The 19,372-nt window shown below is 48.6% G+C and overlaps 1 protein-coding gene across 1 annotated transcript; it reads right to left on the reverse strand.

Annotated features, from left to right (window-relative positions):
- Window positions 1–272: 272 nt before the first annotated feature.
- On the reverse strand, window positions 273–15,475 carry RASSF2 (Ras association domain family member 2; the record flags this gene model as incomplete). The annotated part of the gene is made up of 10 exons (XM_080931157.1): window positions 273–1,369; window positions 2,922–3,019; window positions 4,854–4,975; window positions 5,489–5,540; window positions 6,406–6,507; window positions 7,613–7,773; window positions 8,624–8,712; window positions 10,648–10,799; window positions 12,805–12,880; window positions 15,417–15,475. 10 exons carry the CDS (start codon window positions 15,473–15,475, stop codon window positions 1,300–1,302), a joined length of 981 nt encoding a protein of 326 aa, XP_080787283.1. The 3' UTR covers window positions 273–1,299.
- Between the last annotated feature and the right edge of the window lie 3,897 nt (window positions 15,476–19,372).

Genomic DNA, 19,372 nt, shown 5'->3' on the forward strand with positions numbered 1-19,372 from the left:
CAACCTCAGATGGTACAAGCCACACAGGTGACCAGCTACATCCCAGATGGAGGGATTACAAGATCGTCCCTGCCCTTTCTGCCAATGAGGCTGGTTCTAAAACCAGGAGCATGTTCTCTTAAAGGCTAAGCAAGCTCTATCCTCTCTGCCCACACGCATGGAACTCCCCAAAGGGCTTGCCTACTCCCTGTGTTGAGTAAATGGGACAGGTTTCCATTTTTGGGACCCATCTCCATGTATAAGGTAAAGGAGCCTGCAAGTGTGCAAAGGCCAGAAAGAAAGCCGTGCAACTTCAAACACAGTGCCCCGACTCTGTAAGCACAGTAAGAGGGGTGCTCTTACTGATGTGAGGGTAGGCTAGGCTTAAAGGCACCTGTCATCTCAGCAGGTGGCTTGTAACCTTCCCTCCAGTCCACGAGTGCTTAAAAACCTTTGAGTGCCATTTATCCCAGCACACACCTGGCCCAGGCACATGAGCAGGTCAGAGTGAGTTGGATTGGCAGCTGGAGATGGGGAACGTCCAGAAGCATCCAGAAAGCCAAGAATGAAGGCAGAACCCATTCCTTCCACGTGTCCACATAGGACAGGACATCCGTTGTGCTTTCTACACTGATAACCTTTCCAGAGCAAAATCTCACAGATTCATTGTATCCGCCCCGAGGTGACCTTGCTTTTCCAGTTCACTGGACTTGCCCAAGGGCATGGGGCTGTTACTTGACTAATTCTCAAGGATCTCACAGTCACTCATCCTTCTTGGCAAAGACTCTCTACTGTAAACCTTCAGACATTCCAAAGGGTGAGCCTGCAGCCTCCTCTTCCCTGTCAGACGGGGCAGATACGTATGACGGCCGTTGGCACTGAAAGAGGTAAAAAGCCTCAGTCACTCCCCTGTTCTTCCTGCACAGGAGCAGTATGTATACCAGCCTCCTGGCACCTGCTGGCTGCTGGGAATTTAACCATGCGTCAGAACATTAGGGAGGCATGTGGACATAGTAGGTACACATGCGCATTTGGGCATGTGCGCATGCGCGCACGTGCACGGGCTCACGTATGTGAGCGTACACGTTGTGGGTCCTCCGTAGAACAAAAGTCCTTGAGAATGAAACAAAGAGGAGCAGGGATCCAGAGATGGGGAGCTGTCTGCTGCTTCTGTGTCCTACTGTAGGGAGCAGCGCTGGCTTTTGAAGGGCTGCAAGGTTCGTGTGAAAACATTTCTGTGGAAGAACGCCTAGCTTCCTGTGGTTCTTCTCAGGTCAGCCTCCACCCCTGGAGTGTCTGGATTGCCTTCAGTCCCGTGGCTCAGAGAGTCTCAGGGGTCTCTGCCATCTCCTCTAGCCTTTGCCGAATCATTAGCCGGAGCACAGTGTACCTGGGGACAAAAGCAGCCTGAAGTAGATGGCAGTCTGCAATATACCTCTGGTGCCTTTGCTGCCCACCCCCCAAGCATCAGACTGGAACCAACCATCCTGCCCCTTAGCTGTCATCACTGACCACGCCCATCTCTGCACATATCTTTCCACACTAGGACAGCAGGGAATAAAGAGGTCAGTTCCAAATGAGACTCTTGTACACTGGTTACGCAGCGTGGGAAATGGGGCCTAGAAGCACCAGGACACCAACAGCAGTAAAGCCAGATTTGGTGAGTGCTTACTATGCTGGAGATACTGAGCACAGTACCCTATGGCGGTACTGTGCACAGTACCCTATGGCGGTACTGTGGGCATCATGGTACAGGGGCCAGGGGGGCATACTTCTCATGCTTGGAGTTTGCACTACATAGCAAAAGCTATGTTCAAGAAAATGTCAGCTACTGTCACACTAATTACAGATAGCAGTAAATATAGATTTGGATTTACTCTCCAGCACTGGATTAAAAGCTTTCTGTTATAGCCACAAAAGAAGGCCAATTCTGTGATTAAAATGAAATATCAATTCCTCTCCAGAAAGAAGTTTTACTAAATTCTTGAACCCAAAGGATATTTCCAGAAGAGACACGTCTAAAGGAAGGGAGGATGGGAAAATGTTTAGAGTGGGCAGTTCAGGCAATGACCACAATGCAGACCCACCTTCCTAAGATGCCCAGAGCCTCTGTGTCAGCATTCTTTGCCTGAACTCCTTTGTCATGTGTCCCAGGACCTGTGCTAACCCTTCAGTGACCTCCAAACTTTGTCCTCAAATAACCTCAGACTCCGAACTTCATCTGAGGGAAAGTCAGCTGCCTGCTTGCTGGGAGTATGTCTAGTCACATTGCTAAGACAGCACCATGCTACCCTTTGAACAATGTGCCTCCTTCCAAAGGTCCGTGTGTTTGGAACCTGGTGTCCATGTGGAGGTGTCTGGTAATAGCCAAATTAATATAGGCTCACAAGACTCCAGTTAGTTCTTAAAATAACACGTTCTAAAAGCTTAGTCCAAGTCCCTCTCTTGGAGAGCTTCTGTTTCATGGTCTTGCCATCTGCCATGTAGCCTTCATCGGAGCCAAGCTGTGAGTGCTCTTGAACTGTGAGCACAGGTTTCTTTATGTGCTAAATAAACCTCTTTTCTTTTTAAATTACCCAGCCCCAAGTGTTCAGTTACAAAACAAACAATAGGCTAGTAGGCAGGAGAAAGTGAACTCTCTGTCTCTAAATCCAGATTTCAAAGAGATCTCAAGCCAACACATTCTTTCCCAGAGCTCTTTCCTAAAAGATATCTTGATATCTCATATCCAAGTAAGCAGATAACACAAGAAGTGGGAAAAAGAAAACTGGTGTTCATGTCCCTGTCTGAGATTTGGGTCTATCAGTGGACACACACACACACACACACACACACACACATCGCACACCCTGCCCCCAGCCCCTGCACCAGACCCCACCAGCCAACAGGGGAGCTTTTCGATGGGGCCCTAAAGGTAGCCTGCACCCAGACAGCGTGCTCACTTGCGCATCAGCTTCTCCACCTCCCGGTCTTCCTCCTCCTGGAGTTTCTGAATGAAGCTCTTAAGCACTGGCATCTCGAACTTTATATACTGGGCCACCTGGGGGAGGGCAAGCAATCACTGTTAAGAAATGCCTTACTATCGCTCTCCTCAAAGCCACAAAGCCACCAGAGATCCATTTTCCCACTAACCCAGGATTTTCTCAGACAAGGGCCAGGCCTCTGTCTATCCCAGGCTAGTCGCATCTGCATGAGACCTGCATTTACATGAGTCTGTCTTATTAGTTCCCAAATTTCATTTCACTATTGTGATCCATGGCTCTAGTGACTTCAGACAGAAAAGAAGTTTCCTTTCATACAGGGATTCAGATCCAGAGGAAGAGCTCCTGGAGCTGGGAGCTTATCTGGTGGGTCTAGGTTTCCTCCTGGGGCTGGAGGGGGCTCTAGGTTTCCTCCTGAGGCTAGAGGAGGGGGCTCTAGGTTTCCTCCTGAGGCTAGAGGAGGGGGCTCTAGGTTTCCTCCTGAGGCTAGAGGAGGGGGCTCTAGGTTTCCTCCTGGGGCTGGAGGGGGGCTCTAGGTTTCCTCCTGAGGCTAGAGGAGGGGGCTCTAGGTTTCCTCCTGGGGCTGGAGGGGGGCTCTAGGTTTCCTCCTGGGGCTAGAGGAGGGGCTCTAGGTTTCCTCCTGGAGCTGGGAGCTTATCTGGTGGGTCTAGGTTTCCTCCTGGGGCTGGAGGGGGGCTCTAGGTTTCCTCCTGAGGCTAGAGGAGGGGGGTCTCTAGGTTCCCTCCTGGGGTTAAGAGGGTGGAGGTAGACTCTAGGTTCCATCCCCAGAGCTGCTGTAACAACAGCAACAAACTTTAATAATCTGTTCTGGTCTATCCAGAGGGAAAGTGAAGAATCATCATAGCCCAGCTTCCAGTCTCTGAGCATCCAGATAGGCCCTTCCTTCAGCAAAGAGACTGGCTCCGAAGGGTTGAAGAAACTTTCTCTTTCCCTCCCTGACCAGCACCTAGACCCACTCTCTCCTTGTCTAAGGGCAGTCCCCTGCAGACTTCACACTCTAAATCTGAGTGCAGGCTTTAAATGCATTTCCAGGGTTGGGGCTAGTTTCTTCCTTTAAAGAACTGTTTACAAGTTTTCATGTCTGTGCAATATGTGTGCATGAACATGTGTATGTTCCATGTGTGTTGTTAATACAGGCGCTCAAGTACTTGCATGTACCACAGTGTGCAGGTCAGAAGAAAACCTTATCTAGTTTGATACTCAGTCTCTGTGTTGTTTCCATGACATGTGACAGGATAGGTGGCCGAGAAAAGAGATTCCTAGGGACTCTCCTGCCTCCACCTCCCTTCTGCCTCTACCTCCCTCTTACCAGAACACTGAAATTACAGAACCATACTACTATATCTCGTACATACTATATAGGTTCTAGGGATTCGAACTCAGGTCCTCACACATGTGTAAACTCCACCCACTGAGCCATCTCCCAGCCCCCATTCTAGCTTTTCTTTGCTCCAACCACCTGCCCAGGAAGCCACTGCTCTTCAGCCCTGGATAAGACACAAACTGCCCAGAGTCTGACACAGGGCTGCCGCTACCAGATAGCAGAATCATGAGAAAGACTGTGAATATTCAAAGGTACATTGGGTTTAGAGATGCGTGTTCCTGTGTGAACTAATGCTCACTGCTGAGTTCTCAGTGTGAAGTGCGTGCTTCCGAAGTCCTCAGAGCCCCAGCACTCTTGGGAGGGTCAAGAAAATTATTCCCCTAACATTTCCCAAAGGGTCCACCCTCAACTGGTATCAAAAGAACCTGGGGTTAAAGACTGGTGACCACAGGGGACAAATCTCTGGTCAAGTCCTTTCTGTAACTCAGTGGGACTCCTTCCTTACTGCCCCCACTGCTGAGAAAAGACCACCAAGCAAAAGGGCTCACGTCATAGGTGACCTCCTCCACCTGGTCCTTCTCCATCAGGAAGAGCTTGGAGATCTGTTCACATGGGCCCTGGAGGATGCGGGCGATCAGGGGGTAGTCAGAGTTCTTCAGCTTCTGCTTTTCTGAAATGCAACCAGGGTAGCCCGAGCTCAGCCCAAGACCTTTGTTCCCAGGAGTGGTGGCCAATTCAGGGGTCAAAATGGGCCAGCACCTCAGTAGACAGATCTGCACAATTCAGACTCTGTTAGGATAAACTATTCAACATCTGCTGCTCAAAGTACACACACCCGAACACACACACACACACACACACACACACACACACACTACCATGCCTCAGACCTTCTGAAAGATGCCACTTGGGAAGACTTTGGCATCTACTCCTAAAGAAAATCCAGTTCATTGTCTAATAGGCAGTTAAGTTGGGGGATTTAGTATTGCTTCCTATACGGCATTCCAATGGGGTCACTTGTCACAAAAGCCCACCAGTCTTAGAGACAAGTAACATTTGGAATTTTAGGAAATCTGAACAACAGAAGAGAGGGTTTCATTGTTACTGTTGTTATTGTTTTTACCACTTGGTGTTTTGAGTTAATTGAAGAATTTGAAGTGTACTGTGTGCTCCTCAGACTTACCACCACTGGTGTGGACCACGTACAATGCAAACTCCTCTGCAGAGTTCTCAATCTGAAAGAGGAGCAAAAGAAACTCAGTAGAACACCCGAACCTTGAGCCAGTCCCTCTGCCTCCACCGTGCAAAGCCAGGCTCTAGGCTTCTGAGAAGTAAAGGGCCTTTAGTTACAACCAACCCAGGAGGTCAAGCAACAGGCAGGAAATGATCAACCATGCCGGATAATGGCAGCCGAGCATCCTTCATCTGCAGCATTCGGAAGAAGATGTATTTCAGGTTTCAGAGTTTTCAGGTTTGGGAATTTTGGCAAAAGCATTGCCAGCTAATGTCTTCTACCAAAAACCCGAGACCTGAGATGGTAGCTGAGTCACACCATTGCTCGAGTTTCTGAGGCTGGTGCATTTCGGATTTGAAGCTCTTGGACTGGAGTAGTTAACACACACTTTACATGCGTTTACCTTTCTTATACTATAGCATCCCATAACACATGGGTACCGCCCTCCTTCTACACATAAGAAAGCTGGAGCCCAGAGAGGTTAAGGTAACTTATCCCACTCAGCCATCTGGCATGAGGACTCGAACTCGGAGCCCTGTGCCTGAGGTTGCACTGGCTTCCATAAAAAAATAAGGATATCCCAAGCAGCCATCTCTCCAGCAGTCCCCTCCCCCATCATACTTGGTGTTTTTAAATTGTCACCTTGACAGACTCTAGACTCATTGGGAAAGGAGCTTCACAGTTGGATGTCTAGAGTCCCTTGGCCTGTGGGAGTTAGCTTGATGATGTTAATTTAGGTGGGAAGCAGACAGCTCCTTTCACTAACAATGGATCGTGGTTGTAGAAGAGTGAGGGAAATGTGACAAGCTCTACCCAACCCCCTCAGCTTGAGAGCACAAGGCTCACTACCAGTGGAAAGAACTTGCCTTAAACTTGTTGAGCAGCAGCTTCAGGACCTGCGGAGTAGTCATGGTGCTGTTGATGCGGACGTTGGTGACAGAGCCGTAGGCGGGTGTGAACACTGATGTCTGTCAACAGAGGGGTCTGGCTTAGGAGGAGATTGGGGCAAGGACTGAGTATCAAAACCCAGCGAGGAAGGAGCACAGCAACCACAGTACTCAAGATGCGCTCAAGGAGAGCTCCTAGCACTCTGGCCAGCATCAACCTTAGATGTAGACAAAGTGGCCCTCGGGACACTGCTAAGCTTTGCTCAAAAGCAGGCATTAGCTGGGGGAGTTAGATGGCAGCAGAGAGGAATAAATCATTATGGTTCGTTTTCAGCGGGTGCATCTGCAGCTTGTCAGAGAATTCAGAGAAGCAGGAGGGTCCGGCACCAAGCCCTTGCCTCTTCTAGTTGGGAGCCAGTGCTGACTTGACTGAACACTCTCAGTTCATCCACCGGATGGCCTGCTCCACGTCTGAGCCCATGGATCAGAAAAGAAGGGAAACTCAAGCCCCAGGACAGAAATCAGAAAGATTTGGTCTTGAGCCAATAGGATGGAAATCTGAGGAAGGAGCAATGCTAGACCCAGGGGAGATAGTACCTCTCTAAAGAACTCAGCCAATTAGGAATTTATTAAAGGGTCAGTTAAATGTGAGTAGGAATGTAAAAAAAAAAAAAAACATTGCTTGTACCAAATGGCACACCAGCCTCTTGACTTTTCTCTAGGATGCCATTGACTTTGCAAAGTCATAAAATGGATCCATTTCCCTACTGAGCCCCAGTACTCTTATTAGGAAGTGAGGATCTTTGCTCCTCACTCCGGGGAAAGGCACAGAGTGCTGGGTGCCGGGTGCAGAGTGCGGGGGGGGGGGGGGGGGGGGCGGGGAGGCAGGAGTGGAACCAGGAATTAACTACACAGATGACATGCGAAGGCAAAGGGAGGGTTCACAAGACGTGCTCATGGAGCTTTGAACACTAAATCTGCTTTAAATGGGCACTGAAGCCCCCCCACCCACCCACACACACCTAGTGCAAACCATTCCTCACCCAAAATTCCCAATCTAAGAAGCCAGTGAAGCCTCCAAACTGAACTGAAATCGCCCGGCTTCCCAGCTGCATCCCCAGGGAAACTGAAGTGTCAGACACCAGGAAGTGATGTCACCGAAGTGTTTCCCCCATGAACCCTCTACCTTGTGGTTATAGAAATGGCCATTGATGGAGAAGCGGTGGCGTCTGATTCGTCGCTGGTCACTGGATGCCCTCACGTTGCCACGGCGACGCACCCCAACATCACTGCGCGTGCGCATCAGCTGTGGGGTGTCCTCCTGCACAGGTTTCAGGCCCCTGGAATCTTGATAGAAAAAGGAAAATGGGCTCTTTACCCCCGTTACACCGCTACCTTTGAGGCCAACTCTTTGACACCTACTGTCTCCCCAGTAACACATTTTATAAAAAATAATTTTTTGCTAGAAGAGACACAGTGTGTAATTGACGGACAGTAGCAATGCACATGTTCCAAGCACGGGCCTCAGAACTAGTTCCCAAGTTCAGATCCCAGCTCCATCCCCTGGCTTCTCATGCCTCGGTTTTCTGAAGGGGTTACAAAAGCCTCTGCCTTGTGGGATCATAGTAAGGCTGTAAGTAAGTTAACACACATAACAGGGCTGAGAAAAAGTACCTGGTTCAGGCTCAGCATGGCCTAAGGGCTTGCGAGATGCTGCAAACAAGCTGCCCCATCGGCCAACCTTGAGGTCTTACACTGAGTTGAAACTAGTCATAAAATAAGTACTTTGTGAGTCAACTCCCAAGAGGTGCTCAGAGCAAAGTCACAGAGACAGGAAGTCAAGTGGTGGCTGCCACCAGTGAGGGGACTGGGGAAATAGAGCTACTGCAAAAGCTGCCACTTGTCTGGAGAGAGGACCAGAAGGAGCCGCACCAGCTCCAGGTGGTGGCAGGGGTCCATCTGCTTGGATTTGTCTGAATTTGCATACATTTGCTTGTTTTATCTTCAAGGCTGTTGCAGATTGCTGTGAAGGAGAAAAGCTGGAGGAGAGGGTATGGGAGAATTTAAAGTCTTTCTTTTTAACTTTTTTTAAAGCTATTGACCCATGTGGATTTTATTGATGTATACAAGAAGTCGAAGGTTAAAACACAGCTGTCACCCAGTGGACCTCTAGCAGGGGGCTCTTTCTACTGCTCACCTGTTGGGCTGTGTGTCTGGATGCTCTCCACAGGCATATCCACTTCTGAGATCTGAACAGTGGGTACGGTGAGGGGCTTCAGTGTGGTGCTGAGGGAGGCAAACAAACAGGAAGGGCTTGTTTAGACCCCGAGAGGACATGTCCCAGTTTCATGGCCCCCTTTCCTGCAATGCCATATGTAGTACTTATCAGGCAAGCAAGAGGCAGGCAAGATAAGCTGAACACCCCAGAGGCTGGTCCAGATCCCGTTCTGGGTGCTGGAGGGGCAGGGAGCTCAGAGAAACATGTTCTGTTCCCACCTCTGCAGGAGCACGAGAACCCAGTTCATCAGACCCAGAAGGCAGAATCCAGAACCCAAGTGCGTGTGTGCCCCCGCACTGAGTCTCAAATCCTTTTCTAGAGACACAGTTCCAAGCCGGTTTCTTTCTGTTGGAGGCGTTGTCTCAGAAACTGCCTCTGCCATCTACGGCTCAGGAGCGATGATGCTCTCTCAGTGTTGCCATCCTGAGAAGGGACCACAACAGGTCACCTGAGCTGAGACCTGGGTTTGCTGTGGCAACTGGGAATATTTCCTCAAAGCCCCTAAGAGCCATGGAGGCAGCTCTGAAAAACACATCCAAGACCAACAGGGGTTTCAGTCTGAAGGGAGAGTCCTGTTTGACAGTTAAGGACCAGGATGAGAAGGGGGGAGGGGTTCCCTAAGGGCTACATTCTTAGGATAATGGCTTTAAAGGAAAGAAGAGTAAAACTGAAAAACTGGAAGAATCTCTCCTCTTAGCCGTCTAAGGCTCAGTCTGTGCCCTTCCAAGAAATGCAGGCTCTTGACCCAGGTGGTTCCCCATTTCCATCACCCAAAGCAGAAACGGGTCTGGGCATCTCAAACACACCCCTGCAGGCAACACTTAAGTTCTGCTGGCATTTGAGACACACTTCTGGAAGCCCTTAAAGTATTTACAGGCTTCAAGGACCAATTTGTCACTGGAGAAAGGAGAAAAACCAAGAGTGCTGGCTGAAGGACGCCTAGGCAGTTCCAGCCTGGGGCATCACAGGAAAATGGAATTTTAAAAGTCATCTCGCTTGGAGAACAGAATGTAACAGAAGCCGGCACGGACAGGGTCTGGCCCATTGGAACTGTAAAAGCGCTGAGAGCAAGCCCAAGAGCCCTGACCAGGCTTCCTCCAGCCCAGTAGGCAGGACAACTTCCCTCCCCGAGGTTGGTTCCAGGGTTTGGCTCTCCTGTGGCTATTTCTCAACTAAGGAGACTGATACACTTGGCTGTGGAATGTAACAACCTTCCAGGCAGCCAGCAGAGAAGGAGGGCTCGGTTCCCCTTTAAACTTGAAAGCGCGTCACTGTGGTTTTGGCTGAATGGCCAGAACACTCCACCCAGGCTCTGGCCCAAATGCCGCCCACCTCAGCAAGTTTCGAGGGGAACCAGGCTAGTTAGTCACTTGATCTTAAAACTGAAGCCCCAGAGAGAACAAGAAGATCGGTCTCGTGCCAGCATTCAGCTGCTCATTCGGTCATGGGGGTGGGGGAGCAGACACGCTCTTCACTGCCCTTGCAATGGGACCAATAGAGGACCTCCTAGACTATACCCTCCTGCCATAACCTGTTCCAGGTGTACCGGAGACCCCTGGCTGACCTCACTTGACTGGCTCAGACAGAACATTCCTTTCTCTTCAACTAGGTTCCACCAAGAGAGAGGGTTTTGATCAGTGAGTTCAAAATCCTAGATGTCCCTGGAGCAGGCCCATTTCAGTTGGGAGGATGTGTGTGGGTTGGCACCCTGTCGGGATCAGAAGCCTCGGGCTTGAATCAGTGAACCACTAACAAGAACCCTGGAGGGTCGAGGACCCTCTGCTGCACATTTTCCAGAACTCTCTCTTCACTCTATGCGTATGGAGTCAGGCAGGTCAGAGGCCCCCTTTCCCCATCCCAAACCTGCGGCAAGTAGCAGTTGGGGTGCCGGCAACTGGACCAGGAGTCCCCAGGTATCCCTAAGCTCGTCTCCCTTCACTCACCCCTGCGCGCCCAGGTTGCAGCCAGAGTGCCAGGAGGAGGAGGATGGAGGGGGACGGATGCGTTCGTGGTCATCCTGCATCTGCAGCCGAATAGGCCTGCGCAGCCCCCAGGAGATGTTCAGCAACCCCTCCACAATGAACTCGTCTTCTTCCTGCCAAGAAACAATCGAGGGCGCCGAGCCCAGAGTGGATCCATAGAATGTGAACGGTATGCATCCCAACTCGGAGGCACACCCTGCTAGGAAGTTCCCAGCTCTCCACAGTTGACCTCAGAGGTCAACAGAGTGAAAGTTTCTTTGGAGGGGCTGCTCTGAGGGAAGGTTCTCGGCAACATGTGAGATATTCCCCTGAAAGACCCTGTTTCTTTAAAATTGAGACACACACGTGCAACTCATCAAACCGTTTTCATGGCCTTCAGTCTCAATGACTTTAAGGAACTCAGAACATAATGCCAGGTGTGATTGCTCTTATCTATAGTGCGGAAACTCAGGAAGTGGAAGCAGGGGGATGGCCATGAGTCCCAGGCCAGTAGGAGCTGCAGAATGAACACATAACCGAAAACAAGGAAGGAAGGAAGGAAGGAAAGGAGAGAGGAAAAAATAAGGGTGGGAAGAAGGAGAGAGAAACCGAGAGAGGGTCAGAAGCTCTCTTAAAATAACAGAGTCTGGCCTTACCAATTAGAAGCAAGAACAAAACCCTAGAACTGGCTGTTTTCCCTTGTGTTTGGCAACGGGACCTAACTCTGGGTAACAGAGATTCAAAGCTTTCCCAGAGTTTACTTGCAGAGCGCGTTCCTGGACCAGAAGTGTTGCCTTAAAAGGTGTCAAGTATCTGCTAGCTGCGAGCTGCCGTCCTGGTCTGATTATTTTTTTAAAGAAGAAGTAACTCCGCCAGTGTTCTTTGTAATCTAACACACCGATACACCTCCCAAGAGGTAAAGAAATCCTTCAGGAATTCCAAAGCTATACTCAAAGGTTACTGCTGACTAACAAGAAGTCCAACACAAAACCTTCCCAGATGCAGCCCCTCCAATCCTATTTAGACTGTGAGTCTCCGAGAGCCGACAACGGGATTGTTCCAGTTTGATCACAAGATGTTCCCACAGGCTACATGCCTAATGTTTGCTTCCCTGCTAGTGGGAACCTCAGGAAGGAGGCCCAAGCTGGAGGAAGTGGGTTGCTGAGAGTTATACCTGGTCTCTAGTATCTTCTTGGGTGTCTCTACTTTCTAACTACTATGAGATGAGGAACTCAAGTGGCCACAGGTCAAGCCCTCTGACATTGTGAGCTCAAACAAATCCTCTCTCCTTATAAGTGGTACCAACCAGGCTGTGCGCTCTCAGCTGCACAAAGTGATCCAAAGATGGAAGCAGGAAAGCTTTGCAAGGCCCTGGCTCTTGCTCACATCCCGGCCACCATTTAAGGGTCGGGCTCCTCTTCTCCCCTCAGAACCCAAGCTTTCATGGGTGTCAAGCAGAGCCATGAAGATATTCAGGACACCTGTTAAATGCTCAACAACTGGTCAGGGCCAAAGGGTCCTCCTTGTGAAGAGGGAGATACAAAAGAAGATGGGAGAGGAACACATCAACTTTGGGGCATTTTGGTGGCCGTAAGGAGAAAGATTTTATGTGGGTAGGGCTGTTTATATGGTTTCCAGATGGCCAGCGCTGGCCTTGCTCCTTGATCTTGTTCAATTGCAGGATGGAATTTAACCCAAGATAGGACTCAGAGTGGAGCACTTCAAGAGACAGAGGAATGTCACTGCACCTAATATTCTAGTCCCCAAAGTCCTGTCTCTCTATGAACTAAAATTCACCACCTGCTCTCTCTTTCTATGAACTAAATCACCAGGGACTGATCATCTAGAAATGTGTTCTAGCCAATCAAGAGCATTTGAGTATAAGTTATCCTAACAAGCTTACAGAACACTTGAGTATAAGTCATTCTGACAAGTTTATAGAAACATATAGGATGGGTGAACTTGGTTTGGAGATGGAGCCTGGGCAATGTCTGCTACAGCGATGCCTCTAGAACAGAACACCCATCCTTTCTGGATCCTTCCAAAGAATCCAAAGGACACCGTCCATTATTGTCCTATGGACTAGGGTCATCTCCATGGCAGGGCATGAGCCTCCAGGCCCCTTTGGGGATGCCTTACCTCTCGGTGTCGGAGTTGCAGGTTCTGGCCTTCGTAGTACAAGTTGTAGGTCTTCAGATGTAGGAGAAGTTCATTCCTTGGAAGAGAAATACATTACCAGCTGAAACCACCACAGAGCAATCATTCCCTCTCTGTTTACCCTACAACTGGCCTCAGTGGTCCTTTGAGTGTATATTCACATGGGTGTGCACACATGAACACACACATGTGGATACACATGCACACACACATGCAAATTCTGAACCAACCACCTCATCGACACCTTCTCCCAGGATCAAGGTCAAAACAAACATTAGGAAGTAGCCTGGTAACATCATGGCAGACAAAAGGCCTGGCAGGGGTTCTCCTGCTTCTCTTTGGCCTTCTCCCAGGCTTGCTGTGAGTGAGAACAGTCTGTGCTATTGGCTTTCACGAAGCTCAGGAGCTTCCAGCCTGTTCAGGAAGATAACAGAGATGGCTTAGGCTTAAAGAAGGCATTGGAGAAACCAGGATTGCCAGTCACACAGGTCAGTTTTCTTCAATGGAAGGAATCGAGTGACAACTAGTCACCTGGAATGCCAGAATGAAAGGTGGTCAGTAGACCTGGTAGTTCTTTGCTATTCTATTAGGAGCTAGCCTCCACCTGAAATCGCCAATATCCTAAACATCGTTGGGCCCCCGATCCTGCAGTGAATAGAGCACACATCCCATGTAAGAAGCCCCACATACTTTTTATCCTTTACCAATAAGATCTGTCCTTATCCTTAATGCTTATCACAGATCCTTTGCCTTGACCCTAGTCCTGAGCTCCGATTATCAGCCCATAGAATTCACTCTTATTGTAAAGGGCACAGGTCACAAGTTCTACTGTGTTTAAATGTATAAGGAAAGTAAAACACCAGGTCAGTCCCTGGAGGTCTTGACATAGTAGCCACAGTGATGGGTCTGTCCATTGGCTGATAGAGCTCAGGGCTAGAATCTGTGATAAAGAATGAATTCCACTGGTGGAGGCTGCAAAGTACATGGAGTTTCATCCTTCACCCCTCCCTTGGATTGTCCCCCACACTCCAGCCGGCCATGGGATTTGTAGGGGAGGTCCCAGACATAAGGCTTCACTGGCAAAACCCTGTTGTGTTTAGCAAACTCTCACCGACAGAATAGATGAATAAAGGAAGCAATGCAGCAACGGATATGTGAATGTAGCACACACCACACTGATGGGTCTCACGCGTCTTACGTTAAGTGGAAGATGCCAGCCTCGAACAACAGTGAGTAGAGACGGGCAGGAGGAGCCTTCAGGACCCTGGCAATCCTCTACATACAATCTATATGCTGCTTATCACTCCACAAGGGACACCAGGTGACAGCTTGGGAAGCTGCCTATATTGGGTCAAGTGGGGGATGCCACAAAAATGTGACTCCACACAACTCCAACCAAAGGCTGACTGTGCTATTCAAGAGTCCTGCTCACTAGAAGTCTCCAGGAAAACCCTTTGGTGAAGATGTAGGAATGCTCTGGATCTCTACGTGGACCAAGTGTAGTGTCTAAAACAATTTAGTCTCAGATAAGCTAAGTCATTTTTAAAGGTGTGGGACATCAAAGAGGTAAAAAAAAAAAAAAAAAAATCAGTTGGTCAGACATACAGTACGACAGGCTGGAGGCATAGCGTAGTGTGGGGTGCTTGTCTTTCCATGAGGCCCCAGGATCAATCTCAGGGCATCAGAATCAATGTCTGCTCAACCTCTGTTGACATATCAACAGAGCCTGTTGCAGAGACTTTAACACATAGGAAAGCATGGCCCCGTCTCTTCCTTCTCCTTTTTTCTTCTCTCATGGTATGGAATGAACTTGGGGGGGGGGGGTGTTAGGCAAGTATCTCTGAGCTACAAAGCCCAGAGCCTTTCTCTTTTTAATTTTGAGATAGGGTTTTACTAAATTTCCCTGACCGGTTTTAAACTCACCATAGCCCAGGTTAGCTTTGAATTAGCCATCCTCCTGCCTCAGCCTTCCAAATAGCTGGGATTATAGATATGTGTTACCACGCCCCACCCACTTTTGTCCACAGGGCATGTGAGCCTATTTTAGTCAGGGCAATGGCAATCCACGGCACACTGCTGTATCCTGGTCTTTCCCCGGGCAACACTACAGGAAGGGCAGTGAGCAGTGTGTCCACTTATGGTAGCTATGACAAAATACTTCAGACTGGGGAGCACCTCTCAGCTAAGGCTGCTGCCAAGTCAGGGTTTGCTGAGGGCTAGCTCTTCGCTGTCTCCAGGCTTCCCAACATGGCAGAGGGATAAGCCAATGATATCAGCTTAGGCTTCAGACATCAGAGAGGATTTGGAGGCACAAACGTTCAGAGCAAGCAGCCACCAGCCAACTCCTTTTTCTAGAAGCCTTGGTTGAGTTCCCAAAGGTACAGTGTCCTGTTGCCCCTTTGCCGGTCAGGGGAGGCCCACTGGAGCACGTTTTTGTCTAAGCTTTCTGTTTGTCATGCCGTGGCTCTCACCAGGCCCCCTTTAGCTGCTCGGCTGCTCATGCGGATAAAACTCCTCTCCCATTGGCTTCCAGCTACTATGGGAAGAGTCCTGGCCTGGTGTGGGCCACTGGCTAGCGTGACAAGACATCTTACTTGGGCAGGTACTTGTCTTGTCCGCATGGGATTAGGGCAGTTTGGTGAGTGTAGTCCATCCTTCCCTTCTCTTTTCATCAGAAGTAGAGGCCAGTAACTGAAAGGGAAAATCAGAGTTTAGAGCTTGTTTGTAACCTTGGCAGATTCCGCAGAAGACAGGAAGAGACAAAACCAGCCAGAACGGCTCTCCTGCCCCCAGATCCACAGTCAGAGATGCCCAGAGTAGGGTGATGAGGTATCATCCTGCCCTGCTGGCCTCAGCCTCTAGGAAAAAATGCCCACAGGAAAGAGCACTACTCTGTCCCAGTCAAGGAAAATACAGAAAGCCAGGCTGGTCCCAAAGATGGCCAGTGAGTCTCCTCTCTAAAAGGACGTTTGCCACACGGAGCAAAGTCTCATCCGTCAGAGGCATCCCGACATCTATTGAAGTTGACCAAGGACAGGAAACCACCTAAAATGTCCAAATAAAGTCATGCCCAGCAGTGCAGCCTGGCTCCAGGTGGGTCACTGGAGTGCAGTGTGTGAAGGAAATTCATTACTTGGGAAAACAAGCCATGGGTTAAGAAAGTAGGAGTCTCGTTTTGTTTAGTTTTAGGTCATAGATAATGCATATGTCTACGTAGCCACGTATATGAAAGCACATGTTCAGATCTGCCAACTATGTCAGGGCTCCTCCGATTCACCTGATGCACGGCCCAACTGTTATGGGTCTGTCCTCTGCATCGGAAGACACTTGCCAGCCAGCCTTCCTGTCATCTTTCCACACAAAGCCAGTAGCCTCTCCCCGTCATGACAGCCACAAAGGTGTCTAACACTGGGCATGGTGGCATGTGTCCCAGCACTTGTGAGGCAGGAGGATCATAAGTTTGAGGCCAGCCCAGGTTACATGGCAAGTTTCAGGCAAGCTTAGACTATAGTGAGATTGTGTATACACAAGAAAAATCAAGTCTCCTGATATTCCTTAGTGCCTCACTGTGTCAAAGCTGCCTCTGGTTTGGAGCCCTGGTCTTTACATAGACTCGAGTAAAGGTGCAAGTCCGGCTTTCTCTAGTAGTAACTGACTTCACTAGCCTCCTCCAACCCCCCAAAATGTTAAGTGAATTATCAGGGCTAGAGAGCTGTCTCTGTAGTTGAAAGCACGGACTCTCTTCCTGAGGACCCAAACTGGATTCCCAGCACCCACACAGCAGCTCACAACTGGATGTAACTCCAGTCCCAGGGGGAGTCCAATCCCTTCTTCTGGCCTCTGTGGTTACTGTACACACTCAGTGTACAAACATACATGCAGGTAAAGCACTTCTACACACCAAATAAAAACAGATAAGATGTCAAAAAAGAAAAAGCATTAAAAATAGAGTCACAAAATGTAAAAGTAGCAGCAAGTAGGGCGTGGATGGTGGCTAGGCCATCCTCAACACTTTACTAAACTTATCTGTCAGGCCTCAGTTCAGTCTTCCTGATGGTCACCAACCCGTTAGCTCTGATGCACCTCCAGCAGCAGGTATCTTTTGTGACATATTTCAGCGAGTATATCACTAAACCAAACCCGATGTGTTTGTGGGAACAGAAGGGACCTGCCCTGATCACACCCTGAGTTTGACCCCCATGAGAACAGAGCCAGAACTCCGGCTGACAGAAATGGAAGACAGTAAAGTCTATGTGGTTTTAAAGCCCTGAGTTTTGGCGGTTTATTCTAGCAACCATGGGAAGCGAATAAAAGGGTTCCTCAGTCAGGATGAGACTCGTAGCCCATCTATGTACCCAGTAATGGGACCCCAAGGAGCTCTAGGTTCTAAACTTTTGTGTTTTTCCAAAAACTTAGCATAATCTGACTATACAACCAGAGTAAGCATGTGCTGCACAAAAAGAAGAAAGAAAAAAAATAGGGCAGGCAGACTGGTTTGAAGGTGTTTTTCCCTTTTTAAGTGGTAGTTCCTCGTGTCTAGCGAATACCACAAACGGCCTCTCTCTATGCACTTGCTGGTCTTTAAATTCTGTAAGCATTCATGTGTCTAGCTGTGCTAAACCAACTGTTTCCTGCCCTCCGTGTACAGGTAGCGTAGGAGTGAACAGGAGGAGTAGATTGTTCTATCGTGGGAGGGTGGACCACAGGAAGGACACTGTATCTGAGTTTAGGTTGGGTCCTGGGGATGAACTGGACTCAGTGACCCCCTAACTAAAGTGTCAATGTAAGACAGTGGTGACAACATGTGGGATAGATGTGTCCAGGCAGAAGCACACCCTCTGTACAGGAGGGGAGGGTGAGCCTCTGAGTCAGAACAGATAGCGTCACAGTTAGAATGGAGACAGCTAGGGCAAGCTTCCAGGTAGCCCAGCCAAGAGAGTGAACAGAGAGGAAGGAGTCCCTTGAGAAAAGAGAGGAAACAAGAGACAAAGTGTTCTAAAAGCCTTTATAGCAAGGCACCCAAGACAGAGGTGATAGTGGGGCCAGGGGCTGGTGCTGAAGCCCAGGGAATGTGCCTGGGGCCCGACTGAAACTACACAAAGGTCATAGGGGACCTTGGTTAGGGTCGTTCAATAGCCAGGTTCAAGTGATAACCAGATTAATGGTAAAGACTGTGCCTGGCCACTGGCTGTTTTCTTACCTCAAACACATGAGTAATTATATCCCCCCCATTCCTCTCTTCCATTATTGGTTATCTTGCTGTTTATCCATCTTCCCATGCATGCATTCCCCAACCACCCATCATCCTACCACCCATTTTTCCATCATCTTCTTGCCCATCTTTCTATCTCCCCATTCATCCTCCAATCTTGCATCTATCCTCCCCATACCACCTTCCACCCATCTAGAATCTTCTCATCCATCCCTCTTCCCATCTACCCACCTACTCATCTATTTATTTATCTCCCAGTCACATCCACCCACCCACCATCCATCCATCCACCCACCCACCACCCATCCATTCATCCACCCACCCACCCATCCATTCATCCACCCATCCATCCACCCACCCATCCATCCATCCATCCATCCACCCACCCATCCATCCATCCATCCATCCATCCACCCACCCATCCATCCATCCATCCATCCATCCATCCACCCACCCATCCACCCACCATTCACCCATCCATCCATCTCACATCCACCCATCCATCTATCCACTATACATACATACATATATACATACAGACAGACAGACAGACATCTCACATCCATCCACCTTCCAAACCTCCTATCATTTTCACCCACTATCTTCATCCCTTATTTTCCTCAGAATTAGTTTACTGAATGTATTTTCTATAAAGCTCTCTCTGCTCGCTGCCTCCACCATAGCCTATAATTTAGTAATTTTGTTTTTCATCTGAAAGCAATCTACCCAGTTCTTCAGACAGCTCCCTTTTGATACCACATCCTCTTAAACCTAATGGGAATAACAATTAGAGACCAGGAGCTTTCCATGTAGTTATTAACATCTATTTGATACTAGTACTTAAATAGGCAGATCGGTGAAAAAAAAAACACACATCCAGGATTAGACCCAAATATATCCGGAAACACAGAGTGTGAGCAGCATCACTAAACAGCAGAGAAAAGACAAAAAAAAAAAAAAAAAAAAAAAAAAAAAGCCACTAGAAGGCTGACTGCTTTTGGAAAAGGAAGATGAGATGGGAAACAAATTATCTCTTTATGTCGTCTACCAAAAGATCGTGCATGCATTGAAATTTAAATATTAAAAGAATAAAAGTACAAAAGGAATTATGGTGTCTGTGTATGAGTTAAACCAGATGACCAAAAACAAACAAACAAAAATAATGTTTTTAACCTCCATTTAGGAAAAAAAAATTTGTCCATAGACAGTCAAAAGGCAAACATACAGAACCGACGTAACAAAGGGCTGATGTCCTTAAAACTTTCTCAACAAAAACATTCAAGTTACTAGTACGTATTTGAAATTTTCCCGCCTCTCTTGTGACTATCTTTACTTGTC

The sequence above is a fragment of the Micromys minutus genome (genome assembly GCF_963924665.1).
Source record: "Micromys minutus genome assembly, chromosome: 17".
NCBI classification, from domain to species: Eukaryota; Metazoa; Chordata; class Mammalia; order Rodentia; family Muridae; genus Micromys; species Micromys minutus.